The 27210-nt window shown below is 33.8% G+C and overlaps 3 protein-coding genes and 1 long non-coding RNA gene across 10 annotated transcripts; 2 read left to right on the top strand and 2 right to left on the bottom strand.

The window, feature by feature from the left end:
• Positions 1 to 2279: 2279 nt before the first annotated feature.
• On the bottom strand, positions 2280 to 2821 carry LOC140174244 (uncharacterized). Its single transcript, XR_011863508.1, has 3 exons — positions 2658 to 2821; positions 2475 to 2567; positions 2280 to 2365 (listed from the first exon to the last, which is right to left on the bottom strand). It is a non-coding gene; the product is annotated as an uncharacterized lncRNA (long non-coding RNA).
• Positions 2822 to 12926: 10105 nt separating this feature from the next.
• LOC112703293 (uncharacterized) lies at positions 12927 to 17165 on the top strand. Of its 2 annotated transcripts, XM_025754684.3 has the most exons (3): positions 12930 to 13157; positions 14251 to 14465; positions 14814 to 17165. In XM_025754684.3, the coding sequence occupies exon 3, from the start codon at positions 14836 to 14838 to the stop codon at positions 16900 to 16902; it is 2067 nt and encodes a 688-aa protein (XP_025610469.1). In that variant the 5' UTR covers positions 12930 to 13157; positions 14251 to 14465; positions 14814 to 14835; the 3' UTR covers positions 16903 to 17165. The 2 variants fall into 2 exon arrangements, with proteins under 2 accessions (XP_025610468.1, XP_025610469.1); XM_025754683.3 differs by lacking the exon at positions 14251 to 14465 and having other exon boundaries at positions 12927 to 13157.
• Positions 17166 to 18217: 1052 nt separating this feature from the next.
• On the bottom strand, positions 18218 to 25591 carry LOC112703294 (uncharacterized). 6 transcript variants are annotated; one of them, XM_072199526.1, is made up of 8 exons: positions 25296 to 25591; positions 25118 to 25227; positions 23682 to 23763; positions 19937 to 23518; positions 19789 to 19844; positions 19029 to 19198; positions 18806 to 18880; positions 18218 to 18634 (listed from the first exon to the last, which is right to left on the bottom strand). In XM_072199526.1, the coding sequence occupies exon 4, from the start codon at positions 23281 to 23283 to the stop codon at positions 20020 to 20022; it is 3264 nt and encodes a 1087-aa protein (XP_072055627.1). In that variant the 5' UTR covers positions 23284 to 23518; positions 23682 to 23763; positions 25118 to 25227; positions 25296 to 25591; the 3' UTR covers positions 18218 to 18634; positions 18806 to 18880; positions 19029 to 19198; positions 19789 to 19844; positions 19937 to 20019. The 6 variants fall into 6 exon arrangements, with proteins under 6 accessions (XP_072055627.1, XP_072055626.1, XP_072055628.1 ...); XM_072199525.1 differs by having other exon boundaries at positions 18806 to 18925; XM_072199527.1 differs by having other exon boundaries at positions 19029 to 19165; positions 25118 to 25591.
• Positions 18719 to 19245, top strand: LOC112701551 (cytochrome P450 71D9-like). The gene is made up of 2 exons (XM_025752296.1): positions 18719 to 18760; positions 18820 to 19245. The coding sequence occupies exons 1-2, from the start codon at positions 18719 to 18721 to the stop codon at positions 19243 to 19245; spliced, it is 468 nt and encodes a 155-aa protein (XP_025608081.1).
• Positions 25592 to 27210: the final 1619 nt, after the last annotated feature.

Below are 27210 nucleotides of genomic sequence, written 5' to 3' on the forward strand. Positions count from 1 at the left end.
ATAATTCAAGATCCATATACTTCAATTTTTTAGTGTAGAATCCATTGAAACAACTTATAAAGTTACAACATATAAATGACTGAAACATAAATTTGAAGGGGGAAGAAATGAAAAGATAAAGATATGAAACAACTCCCTTGACAATTTCTGCCATTCCTGCGAATGAGACAGCAGTTACTAGAGTCTGTTGCAGTGACAACACGCATCACTCCCCAACATAGCCACATTATTTCAGCAATGAGGAAAAATTTTCTTCCTCACAGTAGCACAACGCTACAAAAATAAGTAATTAAAAAGGAAAAAGAAAAAAAGATGATTGATTAAAAATAGCAAGAATGTATTGCAGAAGTCACCATGAAGTAAGATGGCAGAAGACAGAGAAAGCAAAGGCCAAAAATGTTGATAGTCCATTCCCAATAAATGATAAATCACAAAAATTACTGCAAATTTTTTTGTTATACCTGGTCATCATTTTGGATCACGAGTTGATGAGGAAGGACGATCGTTGCCATTCGAACATTGCTTACTATTTATATCATGTGTTGATTCCTTGGCTCGTAATAAAGACAGTGCTTCATCAGTATTTGTGCCAAGAGAACTCTGTTGCAAGAGAAGCTTCACAAGATCCTCCAAACTTTGGACTCTATCTTTTATCTCATGAAGTTCAGTTTTCATTGAACTTATAGTCTCTGCATGTTGTTGCTTAATTTTAGCAATCTCCCGTTCTTTCTGCAGAGATGTTTTTGTGATTGTCCTCCCATAACATCGAACTCTTCCTGGTTGTTCTTTGCCAAATACTGCAGTAAATGCTTTCTCGGGAGTGTCTCCAGCTTCTTGGTGGCTCTTAAGTTTATCCTATTAAAAAAAAAACATAACAATTTTAGCTTGTTCCACTCACTGATTCTCATGCTTCTTTCCAAAACAGCCTAAAAGTAAAGGTGTTATGTCATGGCTATTTTCTCGGTTCAAGAAGAAGCATAGCAAGAATGTGATGATGAGTTCCCCAAACAGAACTGAATCTGAGAAAGTTTCTCAAGTTCTTAAGGACATGTGAATAGTTTCAATTGAGACACTCAAGAGGGAGTTAATGGAAGCAAATGAGAGTAGGGATGCAGCATTAATGGAAGTTTCTGAGATGAGAACTTCATTGGGGGAACTTTTAATACTTTTAATAATGATATAATGAACATATTAAAAGTTAAAACTTAGATTTTATGTCCTTTTCACAAAAATTGTATTCACTTAATAATATGTATTCTAGAAACATACATTTTATTCAAGTTGATGGCTGAGAGCTCTGTTTACCAGCCATGTCCATATCAGCTACCCATTAAATATAAATAAATGACAGAAATTAAAGGATGATTTGATTAATTTCAAACCTAAAAAAGCAAGCTGTCTTAAATTAATGCCTACCAAACCCTAAACTCTAAAAGGACACGGGACACTATTGTGAGTTTATGACAAGTCACTGTTATTTTAATTAGAATTAAGAGGTAATATATTATTTAACATTTGTATCTTTGACTTCTCGCCTGCTATATCTAAATAAATTAAAGCATAAGCAATTCACATGTATATTTTAATTATGGACCCCACAAAATATGATCATGTATGTTTTAAATCTACTTAATTAGTTATTTATAAATTATATTAGCTTTCAAGAAGAATCCTCCTCCAGGGGGAATTGACTTTGAAGGCTCTAAAATCAAGATATATACATATTACATACTATAACAATACATTTTTTTAGTTTAAACCCTTGGGAATCTTAAAGGTAGAAGAGAATCCAAGATTTGATATTCAGGATAGGATCTTAAGTTTTATACAGGACAATCTGACTTAAAATAATATTGTAAATTAAGACAGTTTTATTTCAGATCAATTTGTAAATTAAGGCAGTTCTACTTCAACTTATTATGACTTACAATAACAGCTTGTATTCCTGAATCAAGTTCTTTTTCTTTTCGTCCAGTTCGAGTTGCAACAAACACATCAACCTGTGATGGGTCTTCTTTGTTCTCATTCATTTCACGCTACAAGTAAGGGGAAAGAGTATTAAAAATGGCAAAAAATAATATTTATCTAGTTTTAAGATGGTCATTACACAACAAGAAAAGACTTATAAAAAATCAAAATTGTTACCATTTCATTATGCACTCTTGTAAAATTTATAGGTCCCATTCGATGTTGATGTTGTTGCTTTTTACGATTTTCAGAATTTAAGGCAGTTCTACTTCAACTTATTATGACTTACAATAACAGCTTGTGTTCTTGAATCAAGCTTTTTTCCTTTTCGTCCAGTTTGAGTTGCAACAAACACATCAACCTGTGATGGGTCTTCTTTGTTCTCATTCATTTCACGCTACAAGTAAGGGGAAAGAGTATTAAAAATGGCCAAAAATAATATTTATCTAGTTTTAAGATGGTCATTACACAACAAGAAAAGACTTATAAAAAATCAAAATTATTACCATTTCATAACGCACTCTTGCAAAACTTATAGGTCCCATTCGATGTTGATGTTGTTGCTTTTTACGATTTTCAGAATTTAAACGAGATAGAGCCTATACCCAACAAAATTAAAGGGAGTTATATGTAATAAACCAAAAGCATCAAAAAGACAAAGAAACATAATTATTTATTCTACAACCCACCTTAACAGAAGGAATACTCCAATATGCAATTAACTTTCGAAATTGAACTTCTGGAATATCTAAAGGGCGATTTTTCAGCATATCCTCAATGTTGTTATATATCTCAAAATGCTTTCCCTTGATTCTTGTTTTCTAACCTTTCCAAGCTTCTCGAACACCAGTCATCACCCACTCTTTCCCCTCTTTTGGAAGAATGAACTTTGAGTACAAAAAAGTACAAAACTATAGCTAAGCCATACGAAATTGAAAATGACAATTCAAGAACACTAAAAACAAAGACAACTGCAGCATAAAATAGCAGCTATATATTTTCACAAAACTATAGCTAAGCCATAAATTAAAAATTTTCAGATCATAAAAAATAGATGAGAAATAAAACACTTACGTTAATATATTTCCATATGCGCTTTTTAACTTTGAGGGGGCACAGCTTTCCAACTAGTGTACATCAATGTTATGAAATTACTATTCCTTCCCATTGTTCCAACAAAGTAAGTTAAATCCTTCACTCTTCTTGGAGTTGGTCCCACTGCTTGTAGTTCATAAAAAGTCACCTCTTCTCTTTCTTCCCAACTTCTTACATGGATTTTAGCACACCTTGTTTTTTCTCGTGTCCTTCTAGTCTTTGGAGTATCTATAAATATGTGCAATTTAACCACTTAAATAAATTATATAGCTATACATGCTAATGAATAAGTAAAATGATAATTATGTATAAAGTACAGCACCTTTAACATTGTTAGTTTCCATAAGGTGATTGTCATCACCATGAAGAACTGCATCTTCATATTCACCAACATAGTCCTCATCATCCGAGAAATCATCATCATCATCTCCAACTTCATTAGCATTTGCTCCACTATGTTCCTCCTCTCCTTCCACATGAATCCCATTTGTCTCCAAAAATGCATCAAGTGTCATGGCTTGACAACTTGATTTTGTATTTATCTTCCTAAGATTTTGTTGCTTTTCTTGAATAGATCTTTCGTTTTCAGCACTTGGTTCAAAATCGTCATCTTCTCTTTCCAAATGAATTTCATGTGTCTCTAAAAATTTATCCATACCCATGGTTGGACGCTTTTTAAGATTTTTTAGTTCTTTTTCACTAGCTACAATTTTCTGATTCGGTGTACTTTTCATTCTTTTGGAAATTGATACTTCTTTTTGAGTGCTTTGCTTAGAAGGCATAGGAGTCACTCTCTTTTGTCCATGACCACCAGCCATCATGGGAGAGATAAAATGCTGCTTCTTATGAATTTTTGCTGTATTTTTCTGCATGAATTCCTTGTTGCTTTGATACTGTTTTACCAGTCTTCTCCGCTTTAGAGTAGTTCTTGTTTCCATTGTATTTCTGAAATAAAACAAAATAAACCTATTCTATTAGAACCTTAAAAATAAAAAGGAAATAAAATTAATCAGTTATGCTATAGCTGCTGTATGTTAATAAAAAAGAAGAAAACTACTATTTAATAGAAATAAACAAGAAGGCATGACATAAGACACATATATAAAAAAAGTGATACATCTTTCATTCCACTTTTCTACTGTTTAATACAATTAAAAAGTTAAAGTATATACATCTTTCATTCCACTTCCCTACTATTTAGTGTAATGAAGGAAAAAAGTATAAATCATTCAATGTCGTCTTCGGAATTATCTTCTGATTCTGTGTTATATTCTTTTGAAAGAAGAACTCCTTTTGAAGCATCAATAACAACTTCGTGCAAGTCACCCCTAATCAAATCAATTTCACCATTATCATTGGGTATAGAAGGACCCATTGACTGATCAGATGGCTCTTTTTCATAAATAGTTTGGGGATCAACATCAGCTTCGTCACCTATGTTAAATAAATCCCTTGGAATTGACTTCATAACATAATGTTTATTTTGATCAAATGGATCTTGCACATAGAAGCATTGGTGTACTTGACATGCCAACACAAAAGGCTCTTCTTGATAACATTTTTTGTTGAATTGAACATATGAAGAGCCATAGCCATCCTCTTGAGTCTCATACCAGTCACATCTAAACAATACAACCTTAAAATTGCCAAAGTAGTCTAACTCAATTATATCATTTATTCTGCCATAGTAGAAAACTTTTGCACGAATTGGATTTGGATCCTTTGCACTTGCAAAGCTCGTAGTCAACGCAACTAAAGTTACACCACTATTTTGCGTCTTGCGTCTTGCCTCACGTTGCCTAGTATGAAATCTATACCCATTGATAAACTACCCCGAATATCTTTTTGCAATCTTATTGGGCCCTCTAGAAAGCTCCTTAATCCAATCTGGAACATTTTGACGCATGGCACGTCCTTTAAACCATGAGAAAAAGGTCATACTATGGTTCTTAGCTTTCACCCAACTTGTTCCTTATTGATCAGCCTCATGTTCTCTAAATCCAAAATTAGGATTTTCATAAGTAAAACCTAGAGATAATACCATGATTCATAATTAAAAAAATTAAAAGAAATGGACAGTTCAATAAATGGACAGTTACCTAACATAGTCTTCAATTTTTCTACAGTTCAATAATATATAGCTATGGGCTTGGTTTCGAGACTTGTCATCAAGAGAAAAAAGCTCACCCTTCTTTGCTCCCAATGGACAGCCTTTCTTAGGAAACAAAATTGGAAATGAATGTGGAATTTCCGCTTCAAAGTCATTAGCATCATTATTCCGGGGTATTCTATTCAATTTTGTTTGAATACCATCATGTAAATAACGTGAGCAAAAAGTCAAACACTCATCAGCCAAGTAGGCCTCCACAATATATCCTTCTGGACGACTTCTATTTCGAACATATGACTTCAAAGTACACATGTATCTTTCGGGAGGATATATCCACCGAAATTGAACTGGGCCGCCTAGTCTCACTTCATTAGCCAAATGAATAGGCAAATGCATCATTATGTCAAAAAATGAAGGAGGAAAAATCCTCTCTAATGTCGAAACGGATTGAATCCATTGCTCGCCAAACCAAGTCTCAAGTTACGAGGTTCCTTGGCAAATTCTGAATGTCGGTTATCAAAATCTTTCCATAACTGACCATCGGCAGGATGCTTTAGCTTTCCATCCTTTTTACGCTCTTCCTGATGCCAACTCATATTCTTAGCGGTCTTTGAGCACATGAATAGCCTTTGAAGCCTGGGAATTAGGGGAAAGTGCCGTAATGTCTTTGCAGGAATGTTGTGAGCTTTCTTTGAAGATATGTCACCTTCAACTACCGCAGGCTCAATCCAACGAGAAGTTCTACATTCATGGCAACATGTTTCATTCTCGTGCTCTTTCCAATATAGCATGCAGTCATTTGGGCATGCATCAATCTTTTTATAATCAAGACCTAAATTTCTCACCATAGCCTTGGCTTTGTTGAAAGAAGAAGGGAGATTCAAGTTAGGAATAGCCTCTTTCAACAACTCCAGGAGGGAAGTGAACGAGGCATTGCTCCATCCATGTAGACACTTCAACAAGTATCGTCGGATGGTGAAAGATAACGTAGAAAATCCCTTGCAACCAGGATATAGTTCCTTGCTAGCCTCGTCAACGAAATTATAGAACTTCTTTGCATCTTCGTTCATACCTTCTTTTTCTCCCTCAACATCTGCCACATTCCTAAACCTTTCGTCTAGCAAGCCTTCAATGTCATCACATGAATAAATCTCATCGGTATCACCAGTATCGACATCCATACCAATTACACTTTTCCCATGATTAACCCATCATGTATAGCCCTTGACAAATCCAAAGCATATTAAATCACTATAAATAGACTCTCTTTGACCCCAAAGAAAGTTGCAACATTTTGCACAAGGACATAGAATTTCCTCTCCTTGAGGATTTCCAACGGAGTAAGCATAGTCCAAGAATCTATTGACGCCGTCTCTAAACTCTTGGCTATGTCTTGGTAAACTCATCCAGTTCTTGGATGAGTCCTGGAAAAACCTAATTGTTCATAGTGATATTACTATTAAACTAAAAATGATTATGGTCTTAAACACCAGCTAAAAACAATTTTCTTTTATCAAAATGGAATCTGAAACTTGTTATATATGCACGGTTGCTCAATATAAAATATATAAAAAGAAATATTAAAAAAATGCTTTTATATCTTAAAAGAAATATTAATAATTCTTTTATTATTCTAAAAAGCTAAGTAAATTTAAACTAATCATAATTCTTTTATTATTCTAAAAGAAATATTAATAATTACTTTTGAAAAGATATATTTTAAAATAAAAATACTTTTATATTTTAATTTTTTAATTAAACAATCAGTATTTTGTTACATAAAAAAGTGCAAAAGAATAACATAAACATATAAAAGCAAATAAATATAAGATAGAAATATCTTACGAGGTCATGCCGCAACAATTTGCTATATATGTATAATTTGTACTTAGTGTTCACCAAAGATCGTAAATATTTTTTTTATCAATCTCCTTCAAAAAAAAAAAATCAGAGATTAGTGTAACAGAAATAAATGAAAAGTAATTGAAAAAATGAAAGAGGACCAATTTAATAAAATACTTATTATAGATTAGTTATTACTAGTGGGCTAATGCAAAGAAATTTGAGTAGGTATATGAAATTTTGGTGTAACAAAAAAATAGTTATATATAAACTGAATGTTTTTAAATAAAACCGTACAAGTCAGATGGGTTCTGCTCATAAGACTAAGCCCATGACAAAAATTGGTTATATATTCCCTATTGTTTTCTTTACGGGGAATATGGAATTTATGAAATGGTACATTCCCATAGCATGGGTAAGGATTCAAGTGAATTTTGTGTCTTGCATGCATGCTCAACTAACACTCCTAACTACCTAATTATCTCATCACTTATTCAATTTCAACCTATCTATTCCTATAATTCATTTTATTACTCCTCCTCTTCGCCTAAATCAAATCAGATATATATATACATGTATCACTGTTAATTGTTTTATCAAAATTGAAAACAAAGAGAACCAAACTGCACTAAAAATTTTAATCAATATTGCTGCTTGTTCATTTGGAAGCAAGATCATAAAATATACTTGATCTTGTTATCTTAAGCTCTCAGCATTGAACGAATCTAAATCTTTTACTATATTATACGAGATCTTAGTTGTTTTATATAATCATTGATTACTTTTCCTTTACCGATTACATTGTTTATTAGATGTATATATAGTTGATTAAAACTCACAAATTTAAATTAAGTTAAAATTTAAAATTCTATATTCTGGATCTTCACAAGCATCAAAGCGGCGGGTCTTGTTATTTCAAGAAAATGTCAGTTGCAGAAATGTTTATTAACAAGCTAAGGTTTAATACCAGCTTCTGCATTAGAAACAAAGCCAGCATTATACTGAGAAAAATGAGTTAATAAGTTAAATTCTTCACTTTCTGTTGAGAATCACATGAACATACTATATCAGCTCTAGAAAAAGAGGGGAGGAAGAAAAACAAACAGAAAAAATTGCAGCACAGTGTATAGATTCACATAATTTAGAAAACAGTTTCAAAAACTAGTCCAATAAGTACATGATGAAGATTGATCCATCCATTTCAAGATAACCTCCATTTTGACCATTACCTTAATTAATTCAGAAGCTTGTAATCTTAAGCCAAAGATATTCACCATTCTCACCTTGTAGTGATGTATTTTTTGGAAATGATGGATGATTTTTAGTTGTTTTGTAAGCCTCCGAGAGAGTTGCCACTGTAGCTTGTGCAGCAGAATATGCAACTTCTGATCCAACCAAAGCTAATAGAAAAGCAGCCTACAAATTTGAATAAGACACGTTACACGGTTAAATAGAGATTCTAAAGAAATTATTTTGTGAAGCACATAGGCAATTCAATACTGGCAGAAAAGTAGTAAATGTTATTTAAGTTAATCATCATCCCCCCTTCACAAGCTCCCTCCCCTGGCCATAACCCTCCATATACTCCAATAGTCCCACCAAAAACTCCATCACCACCGTATGTTACTCCCACACCACCAGAAGCTCCTTCCCCTGGCCATACTCCAATTATTCCACCATATGTTACTCCAACTCCACCGCAAGCTGCTCCTTCCCCTGGCCATAACCCTCCATACACTCCAATAGTTCCACCAAAAGCTTCTCCTTCCCCCAGCCATAACAATCATCATCCTAACCCTCCATACACTCCAATTGTTCCACCAGGAACACCAAGATCATCACCTTCTCCATATGTACCAACACCAATTTCTCAACAACCTTATCATACTCCAACTCCACCACAGGCTCTTTCCCCTGCTCATAACAACCATCACCTAATCCTCCATATGTTCCATCACCAATTTCTCAAGCTCCTTCGCTTGCTACCCACAATAACCATCACCCAAACCCTCCAAAAACACCATCACCACCCAAACCCTCCAAAGTAACAACAGGAATACTATTTGCGTGACCTAAACTTGTCAATAGGAAGGATATGTAAACAGGTGCTAAAATAGAGCAGAAAAAAGAACAGTAGAATCATCAATACCTGCAGAAGAATGCCAAAAACGAGAATCTCACCAAAAACACGAGCAGTGATAATCGAACAGTGACTGGTGGTGATGAACGCGAGCAGAGAGGATCGAAGCTCAACGAAAAGAGAAGTAGAGGACCGAAACTCAACAAGCAGATGATCGAATCTCAACGAGTAGAGAATCGAAGCTCAACGAGGAGAGGAGCAGAGGATCGAAGCACATTGACGAGCAGAGAAGATCGAAGCACATTCACGAGAAAAAAAAATCGAAGCTCATTAGCGAGCAGAGATTGAGATCGAAGCTCAATAAAGAAACGCGCGTCATCATTGAATGGATTGAAGAACAATAGAGGAACGAAACATTTGGAATGGATTGAGGATTTTGTGATTTTGTTAGGGTTGTGATTTTAGGAACGAAACATTTTGGAATGGATTGGGGTTTTCTTCTCCCTCTTTTTCTCTTTCTCTGCACAATATAATTTATTTTTGTTTTTTAAAAAATATTAAAAAATTTTAAGCAATACTTGAAACGTGAAGTCTAAAATAAATCTAAAGGCAACTTTAAAAAAAAGTAATATATTATTTTTATAATAGTTATTTTTGTATATTTAATATAGCAACATTTGATAAGTGTAATATATAAGTATTATAAATGTTGTTTGTTTAATTTATTAAAGCAACATTTTTTATATGTTTTTTAAATTGATAAAAAATAACACTTATTAACAAGGTGTTGTATTAGCTTTATTTTTTTGCAATAAATTTTAAGTGATGCTTTTAACCACTTTAAACAACACTTTTTAAGGGTTATTTATCGCACATGTTGCAATAGCTCAAAAATGTTGTAGTGTCCACCTTTTTTTATAAGTTTCTGTTGAAAATGCTCTATTTTCCTTTTGTCCCTTATTCTTATGTTTTATGAGAACTTCAAGTAACAAACCATCTATGTTTATGGTCCATCTAAAATATGCATCTGGTTCATTTTCTCCTTCAATATCAATAACTTTTTGAGTATTCATATTTTTACCTATTTTTATATCCATAACAAATTTATATCATAAAATGCACTAATAATTAAAAGTTTTCTCACCCGAGCATCACATAGGAGAATTTTAAGTCAAGTATAAGTTGCTAATATATTTTAAGTCAAGTATAAGTTGCTAATATATTCATTGTCGGATAACTTTTTCTTCCTCTATATTTTGATACATCTCCTTTTTAAAATTTTAACATGAATATGTGTTCTATCTATAACACTGGCACAATTCTAAAAATTTTATGAAAATTAGTGATATAACTATTTCAAAATATAAAAAATATACAGAAAAAGAATAAATGAGTTTTATTTTAAAAAATTATCTTAAATTATGGATAAAATATTTATTGACAAAAATTTTTTGATAGAACAATTATACCATTTGATTTAACTAAAAATTGATCTTCAAATATTATTATAACTTAAAAAATTTGGTGAAAATAACGACTGCCTGTTTTAGTAGATCAATAAAAGGAAAAATTTTTTATTCTTACACTTATTTGAACACTTAAAATATATAAAAACTTTATAATTTGTTCTTCAACACAGCTATATTGGGTATCCTTAACAAATTTCCTTCTACAAAATATATCAACTAATTTCTTAAAAGCATCATCACTCATACGTATTATAGGATGTGAGTTATAATGTGCTTTTAATTGAGCTATCGACTATTTTCCTATATGATCTCAATTATATTACTGTAGTTGAGCGATTGATATTTCAGTTAGAGACATATGCTACCTTCTATATTGCATACAAACTAAATAACCTGCACAAACAACTAAAGCTAAGATTTCTATTTCGTCAAATTCATTCATGTTATATATATATATATATATATATATATATATATATATATATATATATATATATATATATATATATATATATATATATAAAAAGTATGGAGAATTAATGTAATTATTATATAAGGTATACAATGAGATATTTTTATAATTAAAATTAAATAATAATTAAAATAATTAATTATTATTTATTTTAAATTTTAAACTCAACCTAAATAAAGATTCTATATATACTGTTAATAATGCAAAATTAAAAACTGATAATCCTTTTTCCTATTTACAAGAAATTGTTTCTCAAAAATTCTCATCTTCTCTCAACGGTGTTATTTAAGAAAAAATTTCCTGCGTTTCCAAAAGAAAAAAAGCAACATGTTCAAATACAAGCAAAATATAAATTCAACAGAATCAACGTGTTTAAATACAAACAAATATATATAATTGATTATATATATAAGTATACATATACGATGAAGCAAAGCACATAAAGCATGTCTATGAAAAGAGAAAGAGAACCATAATTTAAATGTGAATTGAAATTTGTTAGATGATTTGACTATTGATTTGACTAAATTTTCTCTCAACTATTAATTTCACCTAAAATCGACTGTATCTGAATTTTTACTTAATTTAAAGTTTAAATGTGATATTATCTAGGTGCAATACATATAAAATGAAACAGAAATACATATCTTATCGATAAAGTACGTTTGCACAAAAAGGAAGAAGACGAAGTAAGTCTCTACGGAAAGAAAAAAGAGTGGTAGGGCTGGTAATACATACTCTACTTGCGAGTATTCAATCTGTCCCAATTTGTTCGAATGGAGTAGGCTATCCAACTCGCTGCAAATAGGATAAATATTGGTTCGGGTATGCCTACAGGTAGAGTAGGGTATGGATTTAGAGTGTATTCTATCCTATGCTACTCCATATATAACACACATTTTATAAATATGTATATAATAAAGGAGGTGAGAATTAAACGTACAACTTTCTCATGTAATGATTTGCAATAAATGAACTACCACTAAACTAGTTAGTTAATTTAATAATTTAGAGCATTTGTATATTATAAAGTTAACATAAAATAAAAATAAAACAAAAATAAAAATCATATATCATTGATTATTGAGAATTTTATATTTATTTTAGAAAAATTTAATATTTTTCACAAAGGATAAAATAGAATAGGGTTTAGAATTTTAAGGTCGGGTAGGGATATGGTTAAGAGATTTTCAACTTGTAGATAGAATATGATAGAGTTTTAATAAATTTTTTAAATCCTGGATAGTCCAAATTCTATCCTACTCATTGTCAATTCTAAAGAGTGGAAATGCTGTTGGAAGGTGAAAAACTTTGAAAGTGAATAAGTAAAAAATAATTAGATCAAAATTTTGAATATTTTATATTTTAAGTGAAATTCTAGTAAGATAGAATTTTAAATTAGACTTAATTAAATAAGAATTAATTTAAAAAAAATAGTTGAATTGAATTGAATTTTATTTAAATTAATTTATTTTTTTGTTTCAAATGCTGAAATTTAATTTAATTCTTATGAGAATTAAATTTTAAAAAATTTTTAAATATTATGTTAAAATAATTTTAATATTAAATTAAAAAAATCAAATTTTTTATTGTGATTATTTTTTTACTTTAAAATTCAAAAAGTAGATGATCTATTTTTTTTTATAATTTGTGCTCTCCAAAAATCTAAAAATGTAAACGTCCAATTTGTGTGTTCTAATTAAACCAAAAACGTGGTTATCACTCCAATATAAAAAAAAAAGAGGAACATTAAAAAATTATTAAAATTTATTGTTTTTATAAATAATTAATTATTAATATTTAAAAATATAAAATAAAATATATAATTAAATTATGTTAAATTAAAAAAATTAAATTAATAATTAAATAATAACTAAAAATAATAAATTTGGATGGTGTTCTCCCATTTCTAGAAAAATAATTTGCTACCAAAAAAAAAAAAATTTGAACCCCAACTCCCCTAACGTTGGCGGCTGCTGCTACGGTGCTACCTTCTTCTCCTCCTCTGTCCGAACTCCGCCAGAGTCGCCTTCGCCGGCATCGTTGATCTCCTCCTGCATCGCTACTCCTTGTAACTCCTGCGGCGCCACCTGCGCCTCTGACGCAGCGTCTGTGTCCCTAGTAAGACTTACTACTCTCTCAATTGCTGCCTTGAATTTGCTTCATGTTTCATCAATTTTATTAGTAATTTATCCTAATTTTTACCTGGCTGAGTTGCTGCTTAATTGGTCAAACAATTTTGCTTCTTTTGTGTTTTTTGTCTGTTTATCTCTATCATTAATTAGAGATTTTTTTTTTTAATTTTGAAGATGGATGCTAACAATAATTAACAATCACAAAGCAGTGAAGATACCGCTGCCAAGAATCCACATCGGTTTTTAATTATGAATTTTCATGTGTTGAACACTTGAACTTTGAATGTAAAATTTTAATGAGAAAAAGTAGACAAATTATTAGGTTAAAAGTAGACAAGAAACTACAAAATTCTTAAAATTCCACAATACTCTGAATATTAAGTAAAAAAAAAAAAAACATATTCATCATCATCTTTACCACCACCACCACCACCATCATCATCCTCCACCATTGTCATCCATTACTGCAGCCATTTTTCATATTCATCATCATCCCCTACTAGTATCACCACAATCATAGATTCAACAGCATCCACCATTAACTATACTTAACCAACAATCACAGAAAAACGAATCACACAATAGTATAGAAATTTCACAAGTTAACGATCAAATTTTTTTTCCAAAAGAAAAATAAAAATAAAACAGAAACAAAAAAGGGTAAAGAAGGGTAGATTTACAGGAGTGGTGAAGGGAGGAAGAGGGAGAGGAGAGGTGAAGGAAAAGGTGAACACAGAAGGAGGTGGGAGGCAGGGTAGAGAGGTAGAGGAAAGGAGGAGGGAGGCAAAAGCAAAGGCAAGGCACAGAGAGAGGAGGGTGGCAGTGACGATGAGTAGAGGCGAGGGAGGAAGGTGGGGCAAGAGAAGGGAAAGAAGAAGAGAGGAGGGTGGCAGTGGGGAAGTGAGAGGCAAAGTTGCGGAGGAAGGAAGGCCGAGGAAGGAGGAGCAGCAGAAAAAAAGAGAGGAAGGAGAGAGAGGGGAAAAGGGGGATTACAATAAGGGATAAAACTGGAATTTTGAAAAATAATTAGAGACAAAAGTGGAAAAATTTGTATCTCACAAGTTTTGTCTCCGTTTCAGCCCTAACGAGAGGCACTAAAGACATGTATTTTATGTGCACTCGTGTGCCGCCATATACATTGAAATTTTGTGTCTCAACAAACAAATAGTGGACATGTACGGTGGTATTCGAGTCTCCGATGGGAATGGACACTAACAAACACAGCCTATATTATTACATTCTAGATCAGCTGGACACATCTTCGTTATTCTTTAGTAATCAGAAATTTTGTCAGGTCTTGTCTCTATCTCTTCATTCTCGCAATTTCTTGGATGGTTAATGGTTATGTTTCTGAATGCTGGTCTACTACTATGCTTGGATATCTGGATATGTTGGTAGATGAACATTTTTAGGTGAAGTTTAAGAAGATTGATTGTTGCCAATTTCTTGTTTCTGAAATGAATTTCCCCCTTCATAGCCATCTTCATGTTTTTGTTGTTATTCAGGCTAACAGAAAACATATAACACCTTAGAGAACAAAGAAAAGTTAGTAATTGAATTCAAAACTGCCTCTTTCATAATGTAATGAAGAGTTGTTTACGATTGAGTGTGCATATGGAATCTGTGGTTTTTTGTCTTTCAGGTTATAGGAGTTTGTGAAAACTATGGATTTGGTGGCATCCCACAAACAGTTTTGCTCATTTGGGCATTTGCTTAAGGATGGCACAAGAGATTGTAGCACCAGAAGTAGGACTTTGGATAACACTAGTTCTGTATTCAATATAGGAGTAAGTAATATCTCTGTTAAATCTCATTCACTATGTTCCTCTGATGATAGCAGTGTTACTGCGTTTGCAAAATCTAAGAGCAGTTGGTCTAGAAGGCATCGTTGTGTTTCTGCTGTTTTGAAATATGAAACTTTTGGTTTGAATGGTAGTTCACAACATTCTATAAAGTTTCCAAAAGGGGATTCAAATGAGGAGGAATCCTTGCCAAATGGTGTTAGTGCTTCCCTGAATTTTGAGGAATTTGAGAATAATCATCTGCAAATGTTGGTTAGAAATGGGGAAATGGAGGAAGGGTTAAAGCTTTTAGAGCATATGATTAAACATGGCAATATCCCTGATGTCAATGCGAGCAGTGCTCTGGTCTGCCAATTTTGCAAGGTTGGCAGGACCAAGAAGGCAAGGAGAATCATGAAAATTTTGGAGGAGTTTGGTGGTGTTATTGATTTAACCAGTTACAATATTTTGATTGATGCTTATTGCAGATCAGGGGCGATAGAGGAGGCCTTGTGGGTTTTGGATCGCATGAGTGTTGCTCCTAATGCCATTACTTTCGATACAATTTTTCGTAGTTTGTGTGGTAGAGGGAAACTGAAGCAAGCCATGGAAGTTCTTAACAGGCAGCTGCAAAGCGAGTGTCATCCAGATGTGATTTCATACACTGTATTGATTGATGCAACTTGTAGAGAATCTGGAGTTGATCAGGCAATGAAGTTGATTGATGAGATGAGAAGCAAAGGATGCAAACCCGATGTGGTCACATATAATGTTATTATCAATGGTATTTGCAAAGAAGGTAGGTTGGATGAAGCAATCAGATTGTTAAGTAACTTGCCCTCCTATGGTTGTCAGCCTGATGTAATTTCGCATAATATTATTTTGCGTGGCTTGTGTAGCATGGGAAGATGGATGGATGCTAAGGGGCTAGTTGCTGGCATGATTTGTAAGGGTTGTTCCCCTAGTGTTGTTACTTTCAATATCTTGATTAGTTTCCTCTGCCAAAAAGGCTTGTTGGGCCAAGCCATTGATATATTGAAGATGATGCCTAAGCATGGTTGTTTGCCTAATCCCAGGAGTTACAATCCATTGCTTCAAGGGTTTTGCTATGTAAATAAGATTGATAGAGCAATTGAATACTTGGAAATAATGGTAAATAAGGGTTGTCGCCCAAATATAGTGACCTATAATATCTTGCTATTAGCATTATGCAAAGATGGGAGGGTGGATGATGCAGCTGAAATAATGAACCAACTCAGTTGCAAAGGGTGCTCTCCCAGTCGAGTCACTTATAATATAGTAATTTATGGGCTTTTAAATGTGGGAAAAACAGAGAATGCAATGGAACTCTTCAAAGAGATGTGCCGAAAAGGTCTTAAACCTGATAAAGTTTCTTACAATACGCTCATTGATGGGCTTTTAAAGGCAGGAAAGACAGATCTTGCTATGGAACTCTTCGAGAAGATGCGCACAAGAGGTCCTAAACCTGATACAATTACTTACACTTCACTAGTTAGGGGTCTTAGCCGCAAAGGAAAGGTTCGTGAAGCAATCAAGTTTCTACATGACTTGGAAGAATTGGGTTTCAGGCCTAATGTGTTCTTTTATAACTCAGTCATGAAGGGGCTCTGTAAAGCTCAGCAAACCAGTGCTGCCATCGATTTTCTGGCTCGTATGACAGCCAAGGGATGTAAACCAAGTGAGGATACATATAAGATTCTTGTGGAAGGAATCGCTTGTGAGGGATTAGTTAAGGAGGCTTTGGGGTTATTAAATGTGTTGTGCTATGGAAGATTTGTGAGGAAAAGTTTGGCTGAAAAGGTAGCAATGAATATATATAGAATACATCAACAACTAGAGCAACAACTAAGTGTTATCTCTCAAACCTATAATTTAGTTAATGTAGCACCTTCAAACAAATCAACTCATACCTCCAGTTGCTTGTCTTGATTATCTCTTTTCTTGGTTTCTTTTCATTGATCGTTACATTTTTAGCGATAAGTTTAGGGTTTAGGGTTTAAGCAAATAATGCTTTCTGTTTTTGAATCCTGAAAATATAAAACAGCACATGCATATGCTTGTATGAATTTGCTTTAGTTTTGCTGAGTTTAGGGATTAAGGTTAAGGACGATTGTGCACGCTAGTAATGTGCAGTTGTACTTGCTTAAGGAAGGATTTGTTTATTTATTTATTTGATAATCTATTTATCTTTAGGGTGCCGTATTGCTGTTACCAGATTGTTTCTAATTGTTCTTCTGTGGTTGCGAAGGCATAAAAAGTTAAAAAAAAAAGTGTTTCAGTTTGAATAATGCATAAATATAACAGAATTTAACAAATTTAGTGATGTCCAAATTTCATCCTAATATAGTATTTACTTTATTCTAACTTTAAAAAAAAATCATATAATATTTTTTTATCATTTTTAAAAGCTGAATACAAAATAATTTGTTAAGAGATATTACATTTGTTATTAATATTGAGTAAAAACAGGCATGACATAAAAATTAAGATATTATCATACATGCTTATTAATTTATATTATTTAACATCATATTAGTTTACATTTTAATATAATAAATTATATTATATAAAAAAAAGCAGCCTAACCGGCATTTCATGATAGTAATAATATAAAAATATTATATACAAATAAAAAATTAATTATTTATATATATTTATATTTTTTTACTAAATAATTAATTATTTGCGGTGATGATTAGTGGCTGATTCTTATGTAGAAGTATGAAGTATGATTTTTTTAATTAATTTTAAAAATAATGCCGATTAATTCAATAGTTCGATAAATGACACGTGAATGCTTGGTGTGGAAATTGTGGGTATGTGCTAACGGGTAACCGGAGCAAAACATCTTACAACGATTTTCTTACTCGAGGTTGATTTTTATTTACCATATAAAATGTATATTATACTTATAGATTATGTGAATTCCCTATTATTTTCCCCCATTAAAATTTGGGTGAATCTATAAGTAGCAACAACGGTTTATATCAACATTCCGAAAATATATAAAACACAGCCTTTCGGATATTCAGACTCCGATTTGTGTCACATGAGCAATACACAAAGTTCTAATTGACATATCTGACATATCAATAACAGAGATGTGTGTATAATTGAATTGATACTATATTTGTTTGATTTTTATTTTTTTATTTTATCCAATTTAATTCAAATAATTTTAAATTTTAAAATTATAAAAATATTTAATTTAAAATTTAGATGATTATAATTTAATTTAATCTAATAAAAACAAATATACTTGTATTATTGTACTAATTATTTATCAGTACTGCAAAATCAGATTACATAATTTCTTTTTATAGTTTCCCCCAAAAAAAGGGGGGTGGGGGAGAAGAAAGATATACGGATATACCTAAACAAATCTCCTTCTTCTATTTGATTAAAAATGAAAGTCACCACCACTATACCCAGCCCAGCTAGTCAGCTGTGTATCTTTAGCTTGTTTTCTTAGTAATTTGTTTAACTTTCTAGGATAATCAGCAGGAAAAGGCCATCAACAAGCTCTGTATTGGGTTTCCATAGACTACAGATGCCTCACTTTGAGGTTTGTTATGACAAGCATATGTGGCTTTTGATGATGATGGAATCAACAGCTGTGGTTACCACAAAAGTCCAACCAGCGGTTTACTCTCCGGCATCCCTAGACCAAAGCAGATTGCACAATCAGATAACCAAGAGTCACATTTAATCTTTTTTTTTTTTTTTAATTGACAATCTAAATGAGATGATCAAGGACCCAAGAGTAATGCAGAAAGCACAGGTCGAGGTGAGAGAGATATTCGACATGAGTGGAAATGTTGATGAGACTTACATAATGAGCTCAAGTATTTGAAATCAGTGGTCAAAGAGACCCTCAGGTTACACCCTCCAGCTCCACTTTTGATTCCTAGAGAATGTAGAGAAGCATGTGAGATTAATGGATATCATATACCTGTCAAAAGTAAGGTCACTGTGAATGCTTGGGCAATTGGAAGAGATCCAAACTACTATTGTGAACCAGAGAGGTTTTATCCAGAGAGATTTACTGATAGTACCATTGACTGCAAAGGAAGTAATTTTGAATACATTCCATTTGGTGCTGAAAGAAGAATATGCCCGGGCATCAAATTAGGCTTAATAAATGTTGAGCTGGCCCTTGCATATTTGCTGTATCACTTTGATTGGGAGCCTCCTAATGGAGTGAAATGTGAGGACTTGAACATGACTGAGCAATTTGGAGTGACGTTAGAAGAAAAAATGAGCAGCAATTGATTCCTATTGCTTCTAGTTATTTGCATGAAGAACATAAATAACACAACCAGAAGTTATAACTTTTGATAATGGTCACTATCTTTTGAAATGAAGCATTGTCCATCTTTGTTGATTCCAGTAGAGTTGAATGCAAAATCCATGATGAAAAAAATGAGAGATTTTGCTGTGACTGTTAATTGAATAATTTTGTATGTGCATCAATATTACAAACTGATTAATGAAATGTGTTTAAGTCTGTATGCCATGTTTGAAAGACAAGCAGGATAAGCTGGTGGTTGAAAAACATGCAAAGCTTTGAATGCATTTCTGCTTTATAGACTACACAGCACGATGCAAAACAGGCAGCTAAGAAGGATAAACAGCTTGTTAGCATAGTTGAGTGCAATAGGTTCTGTGCTTTTGGGAATAAATATTGATACTCAAAATATGAAAATTGTTGTTTGCATGTTGAACTTTAATTTTATCAAATTTTGTGCTAGATGAGTTGAATTATAATTCGACTATGGTTAATTAGCCATAAAATTTGGGTGTAATTTTATGTACCTGGCCGAGTTTGAGAGATTCTGAGAGGATTCTTTTAGCTTTAAGTGAAACCAGACCTGTAGCGAACAGTACATGAAACATAAGTAGGTTGCATTTCAACTGATTAAAAAAGTACTATCACAACAAAATAGGAATCAAGGTTGCTAACCATATCAGCAACATTGCATCAAGCAGGGTAACAAAACTGCCATCTCAACTGCACCTCCAATTCATCCAACGAAAAGCATGCTGTTAGCAACCAAACTTTCTTCTCCTTTTATCTCTCAAGTGAATCAACTCTTTCCTAGCAATCACTAATAATTCATTCAAGCTTTCAGTGCCTCGACATAAATCCAGAATAAACAGCTCCCTTGCCTGTAGATCTCTCAAAAGCTTTTCACTTTCGTTGTGGTAATTTCCATCACAAAAAGAATCAATGAGAACAGTAAATATAGAGGTATTGGGGCAAATATCTCTTTGTTTCATCTCCTCATAAAGTTGAAAAGCAGATTCAGTATCACCATTGGCACAAAGGCCTGATACAAGAACATTGTATGCAGCAACATCAAGCTTTAAATGGCAACGCTCCATTATATTCTTCAATTCTAAAGCCTTTGCAACATTAGCTTCTTTGCAACAAGCATGCATTAATGTGGTGAAAGTAGCAGTAGTTGGAATGATTTTCTTCCCAAGCATGAAATCAAGAACCCAAACAGCATTTTCGGTCTTCCCTGAATGTGCAAGACCTCTAACAACAGCACTCATAGCAACATCACTGGAGGTGACACCAAGTGTTCTCATCTCATCTTGAAGTTTCATTGCTCCTTTTACATTTCCAACTCTACACATGCTATTGATTAAAGTGATATATCGTTTACATGTAGGAACAGAACCATTTGCCGATAAGGCTTGCAAAACATAATGAGCTTCATCAAAAGCACCAGTTCTAATAAGTCCAAGAAAAAGGGCATTGTATGTATCTACATTAGGAATAACTCCTAACCTATTCATCAGTTTTACCAGATCAAAGGCCTTTTTGATCTGATCCCTTTCACAGAGCTTAGTAATAAGCATGTTAAATGTAAAACAATCAGCAATAGAACCTTCAAGTGTCATCCATCTTAAAATTTTTACAGCAACATCCAATGATCCAGAGCTACAATACCCAAGAATAAGAGAATGCCAAGTTAACCTATCCTTCCTGAAACCGTCTCTGATCATGCCATTATACAGCATAGAACACTTTGCCATCGCATGCCTCTTTGAATATCCATGCATGAGAATATTGTAAGTAGCTAAATTGAACGCTAAACCTCTATTCCTCATTGTGGAAAGGATATCATTTACCTTTGACATTTTCCCCTTCCTTGAGTACCAATCCAACAGTACATTCAATGCTACAGTATCAGGGGTAACACCTTTGTTCAGCATATCTTCAAAAATATAGAAAGCGAATCTTGAATGTCCTGCCTTAAGAAGCCCATCAATTATACTAGTGTACAAGACAAGATTAGGATGTAACAATCCTTTCTCCATTGCCTTCTCTGAGAAAAGAAGTGCAGCAACCACTTCATGCTTCTTGCATAGCAACCCAATAAGATTGCTGTATGTATAACTATCTGGCATAAAATTGTTTTTAATCATCTCATAAATAAGGGCAACTGCATCTGATAAATTACCTAATCTACATGCCCAAGTAAGTACTGTGTTGTAGAAAACATTATCAACAACATAAGGAATGCAAGAAAGTTGATGCATAAACGTGATTGCCTCTTTAATACATCCACTAGTGCAAAGTCCTTTCACCAGGCCACCATATGTGAATCGACTAGGGGAATGGCCTAAACTAATCATTTTATCAAACACAGAAAATGCTTTTAATGCATTACCAGAATTTCCATAACTATTTATAATGCAATCAAAAGTAACAGAATCAGGATCAAGACTCATCCTGCTCATGTGATCCATAAAGTACTCAGCCTCTTCAAGTCTCCCACATCTACAAAAAGTGGCCACCAACACATTGCATGTGAATCGATCTGCAACGTGACCACTATGGTTCATAATTGCATAAGTTTTTAATGCCTCTTCAAGGTTTCCCATCTTACAATAATTGTAGATTAATGTTGAATACAAACTGCTGTTTGGCACTACTCCAGCCTTGTACATTTTACACATTATCTCCTTTGCATTATTTATCTTCCCCACCCTCAAAAATCCATTTATAAGAACTGAAAATGTAATGACGTCAAGATTGATGGAAACTTCTAATAAATCATCCATCAAATGTGCAGCTTCTTCAAGTAGGCCATTCTTACACATCCCATCAATCATTGTAGTATAACTAATACGACAAATTCTCACCCCATTCATCCTCATTCGCTCAAGTATTCTAGATACCAATCCAAATTCAGCATGCTTGGATAGCCCATTCAAAAGAGCCCCATACGTCACTTCATTAGGTCTCAAACCATGTGACTCCATCAGATCAACGAGTCTGAAGGCTTCGCCAAAGTTGCCATTGCGACAATGCCCGTCAACCAAAGTATTGTAACTGATGCTATTAGGGAACAAATTAAACAACAACATCTCATCAAAGACTCGAGAAGCAACTGCAATCTTTCCCTCCTTAACAAATCCATTAATGAGAGTGTTGTAAGTGATCTCGTTGGGATACACCGCATTCTTTCTCATCCTTTTCAACATTAAGTAACCTTTCGCACTCTTGCCTTCCCGGCACAAATTGTCTATCAACAAATTATATGTACAAACATCAACTGCAATACCCTTAGCTTCCATGCGATCAATCATTTCTGACGCCCCTTTATACTTCCCCTTCTTGCAATACCAATTGAGCAAAGTATTATAAGTAACCACATTCGGAAGATAACCACTCTCTTCCATCTTACTCAAGAGCAAACCAGCACTCTTAAACTTCCCCCGCTCACACAAAGCATTTAACAATATGTTGAATGTTGCAACATCAGGATGAACCCTCTTGGCAAGCATTCCTTTGAAAAAGGACCAAAAAAGGTCATGAGTCCGGCCCTTCGCCAACGAACCAAGCACCATGTTACAAGTGCATACAGAAGGCTTGAACCCCCGGGATCCCATCAAGTAGAAAACCTGCACAGCATCTCCAACCATGTTTTCTTTCAAGCAAACTCGAATCAAGATGTCGAAAACAGCAGGGCTAGAGTTGCAAATTGAGTATGTGTCCATAAGAGCAAAAAATGCAGAGTTCAAGCCAATTGGCAAATGCAACAAGTGGGACAAGGTTGCTTTGGCAAAATTGTACATTCTAGCCCTAACAAGTATGTGAGTGGTAGTGCATACTATGTGGGTGACATGATTGAGCTCAAAATTGGGCTGGTTAATAACCCAATTCAGAAATTTGAGAGCTAATCTTCCATGGACAGGTCTCAGTGAAGCCAAACTATACCTCATACAGTTGAGTGATTCCCAACGGTGCACAGTGAGAAATGTGTATATGCTCTTCTCCATATTCAAAACCATAAGTTAGTTTCAAGAAAAAAGAGAGAGAAAGACGGTGAAGTGATCATAAATTGAATGGATGCAGCAGGTGCAAAAGAGAGAGAAATCGTTGGTGACACACTCACTCCATCGCATTCTGCTGTCACCTCTTTTGCCGTACACTCTGTTCCTCCTCTGTCTTCTCTGTCTACTGCTTGCCACTTTGTTTCATTGGCTAAAAGTTTTTTAGTCAAACTCAACCCCCAACAATGGTTCCCTGAAAGAATTTAAAATTAAAACCAAAAGGGTCAACTCAACCCCCATTTCCATGCAAATCAGAAATAAATAAACAAATAAACTAAAACCACACTTCATTCCAGAGACACTAATTTAAGAATTGTTAAAATGAGATCTGATGAGAGAATAAAAAAAGTGCGTACCTGGAGGCAAGGAAGAATCTCTGGCTAAAATATCCATAAAACAAAGTCTTCAACCAATAGGAGTAGAGCTACAATTATCCATCTTATACAAAACATGAACAATTAATTCAGCAAGAATGTAGGTAAAAAAAAACATTCAGCAAATAACTACATCAAGAACAGCAGCAACACAGGTCAAAAAACATATTCAGCAAATAACTACATCATGAACAACAACACAGGTCAAAACACAAGCATTTAGCAAATAAACAAAACACAAGCATTTAGCGAAATAATTCAGAAAACTAAAGAAGAAATAAACACAACATTTCGCAAATAAGCAAAACACAAGCATTTAGCATATTAAATAAATATAGCCTTAACTTCATCTCTTATTATCTTGTTCAGAGTGACACATGCTTTTCTATAATGCACCAAAATTGCCTTCAAATTCCCATTTTATCATCCTACTTCAACGTAAGGTAGAAACCTTCAAAACAGAACTTTATAACTTTGACCCACTTGCTGGTTGGAAACATGCCATTTTATCCACGTTATGTGTAGTTTAGTCCCTGATTGCATCAATTTTCTCACAATGGTACTCCAACAAATCACCAACATATATAACAAAAGTTCCTTTGGTTTGATACGTGCTTCGCTTAATTATATGCAAGTTAAAAGAGAAAATATGAAATCGTAAATAATTGGTTTAGAACATAGTTATTAGATCCGAACCAGTAATCGACTCGGTCATACGACCGGGTTACTAGTTCAACCGGTGGATCACGGGTTGAACCGGTTGATCCGGTCACAATTAAATATAAATATAAAATTACAAAAAATAAGCTTAAAATTAAAAATTCAAAAACATGTCTTCACAAACACATTAATAACAATCAAGTATCAAAATTCTAGCAAATAAAAAACAGAAAAATAAATCAATAAGTTAATAATTAACAAACTAATTAAAAACTAAATTCAACTAATTATACCAAATCAATACTGTCTATGTAAGAATCAAATCAATCAATACTAAGAATCAAATCTATTCTCACAGCAACAAATTCAGCTAATTGACAATTTTCAACAACAAATTCAACCATGACAATTTTCAGCAACAAAGAATTTAACTCCAAAGATGATTTACAGCAACAAAAAAATTTGGCTAAGTAATTATTTCAGCAAGACAGCAACAAATCCAAGGTTCAAGGTTCAGTGATGATAATCAGCAACAAATTCAACTTAGTGATGATTCTCGTCAACAAAAAAAATTAGCTCAGTGATATTTTCAGCAACAAATTCAACTTACAGGGACAAATTCAACCAATCCTAGTTCAGTCATGATTTACAGCAACAAGGCAAATTAATTGATTAGCAATTCAGCAACATGGAAAATTACAGGGAGAAGAGAATTCTGGAAAAGAGAGAACAGGGAAAGCGATGATGCAGGGACTCACCAACGATACACGGCGGCGACAACCCCACGAGTTGCTTAGGGAGAAGGAGCACTGGAAAGGTCGCGAGACGTTGAGACGCCGGAGGGGAGACGAGACACCGGCAAGTGTGACTGAGACGAGACTCGAGTGAGACGGAGAGGCAGAATCAATTCATATTCATAAACCCTAAAATGCTCACATGTTGTTGCAGAGGCAGAATCGAGCAGAGACAAGTCAGACAACCACGGACGCGAGCAGCAACAACCATGCACAGCTCGAGCACTCACTGGCAGGGGTAGGCGTGGCGAGATGCGAACAGCCAACCACAGACAGAGGAGAGAGGGGATACGCGAGCACACGGCACGAGGACCCAGCGAGAGGCGCGGCGACGGCGGGGAGCGTGCGGTGGCGGTGAACCGACGTGAGCCGAGATAGAGAAATGGGATCGGGTGGGAAGCTTCAGAACTAGGGTATTGTTTATGGAAAAGTACAGGTAATAATATATTATCTACCAACTTATTACTAATAATGATTAGTTATTATATTTTAAACACATATATGAAGAGATATATTTAAAAAATATATTTATAAAGATACTTTTATTAAATACAGCTATAAAAAAGATATTTTATTAGATATATTCACAAAAATATTTTTATTAAATACAATTATAAATAAGAGTTGACAGATATTAACAAAAATGATGTTGATAACATAGCGGGATTGATTTTTTATTTAAAAACGTCAAACGGCCTCATTTGGAGAATTTTTTGTTTTAGATATTGAAAGGGTAACTGTTTTGTTGAAATGTGGCAAATATTTAAAGATGCAGAAATTGGACCGTATAATTTATTAAAATTATATAAATAGAACTATTTGATTTGTGAGAGGGACATAAATTGGACAATTCGATTTGTGTTAAAAAAATTAAAAAATTTGAAATAATGTGTCCCAAAATTTTTTAATTTTTTTAACACAAATTGGACCCTTCGATTTATTTACTTCTCACAATTTAAAAAAAAATAAAAAATTATAATATTAAAATATATTACTCATTCTATTTTTATATCTAAATTTTTTAATTTCATTTGGGATGGTTTTTTTATTATGAGTAATACTCCAAATAGGTCCCCAAGAAATTTACCATCCGACAGTTTTGTCCCCCACAAAATTTAACTAAGATTTTAACCCTGAGGTTCTCAGATATCCCCAAATACGTCCCCAAAACCGTTTGATCTGGTTAAAGTGGTGACGTGTCAGGTTAATTGTGACATGTCACCTTTAGGACATTTTGGTCCTCATCCACGTTGGACAAAACGACGTCGTATTGGAACCAATGGCAAAACGACGTCGTTTCGGGGAGGACAAATTCGTCCCCACTTAGATAGAGAATGCAAACGGCGTCGTTTTCATGTTGGGGACCTATTTGTCTTATAATAGTATCTTAGGGGACCTATTTGACCTATAATTCGTGATGTTAAAAAAAATTATATTTACTTCAACGCAAACCCCTTAAAAACACATTGACATTGGTCTGTTTATTTATCAAAATAGTAACATAAACCTGAGAACTCAAACATGTTAACCACACAAATATTTGGCTTCAATAGCAACACAAACCAAATCAAGTTAAAAGAAGGTTTATTTTCTTCAACACAAACTAAACGAAACCATTTTAAATAACATAACGTCTTTTTCCTCCAACATAACAAAAGGTGGTAACATAACTAAGACAACAACTTTCACACTAATTCTTAGAAGCATTGTAAGGTCCCATATCGGTTGGGGAGGGAACGAAGCATGCCTTATAAGGGTGTGGATACCTCTCCCTAGCATGACGCGTTTTGACGAGTGAGTGTGGGAGCCTTCGGCTAGCATCCCTATCGTCAAAGGAAAAACCGTGAGGCCTTGTGTGCCAAAGCGGACAATATCGTGCTAGCGAGTGGTTTGGGCTGTTACAGATGGTATCAGAGCCAGAGCCCGAATCGATGTGCCAACGAGGGCGCTGGGCTCCCTTAGGGGGGTGGATTGTAAGGTCCCACATCGGTTGGGGAGGGGAATGAAGCATGCCTTATAAGGATGCGGATACCTCTCCCTAGCATGACGCGTTTTGA

This window comes from Arachis hypogaea, chromosome 7 (genome assembly GCF_003086295.3).
Source record: "Arachis hypogaea cultivar Tifrunner chromosome 7, arahy.Tifrunner.gnm2.J5K5, whole genome shotgun sequence".
NCBI classification, from domain to species: Eukaryota; Viridiplantae; Streptophyta; class Magnoliopsida; order Fabales; family Fabaceae; genus Arachis; species Arachis hypogaea.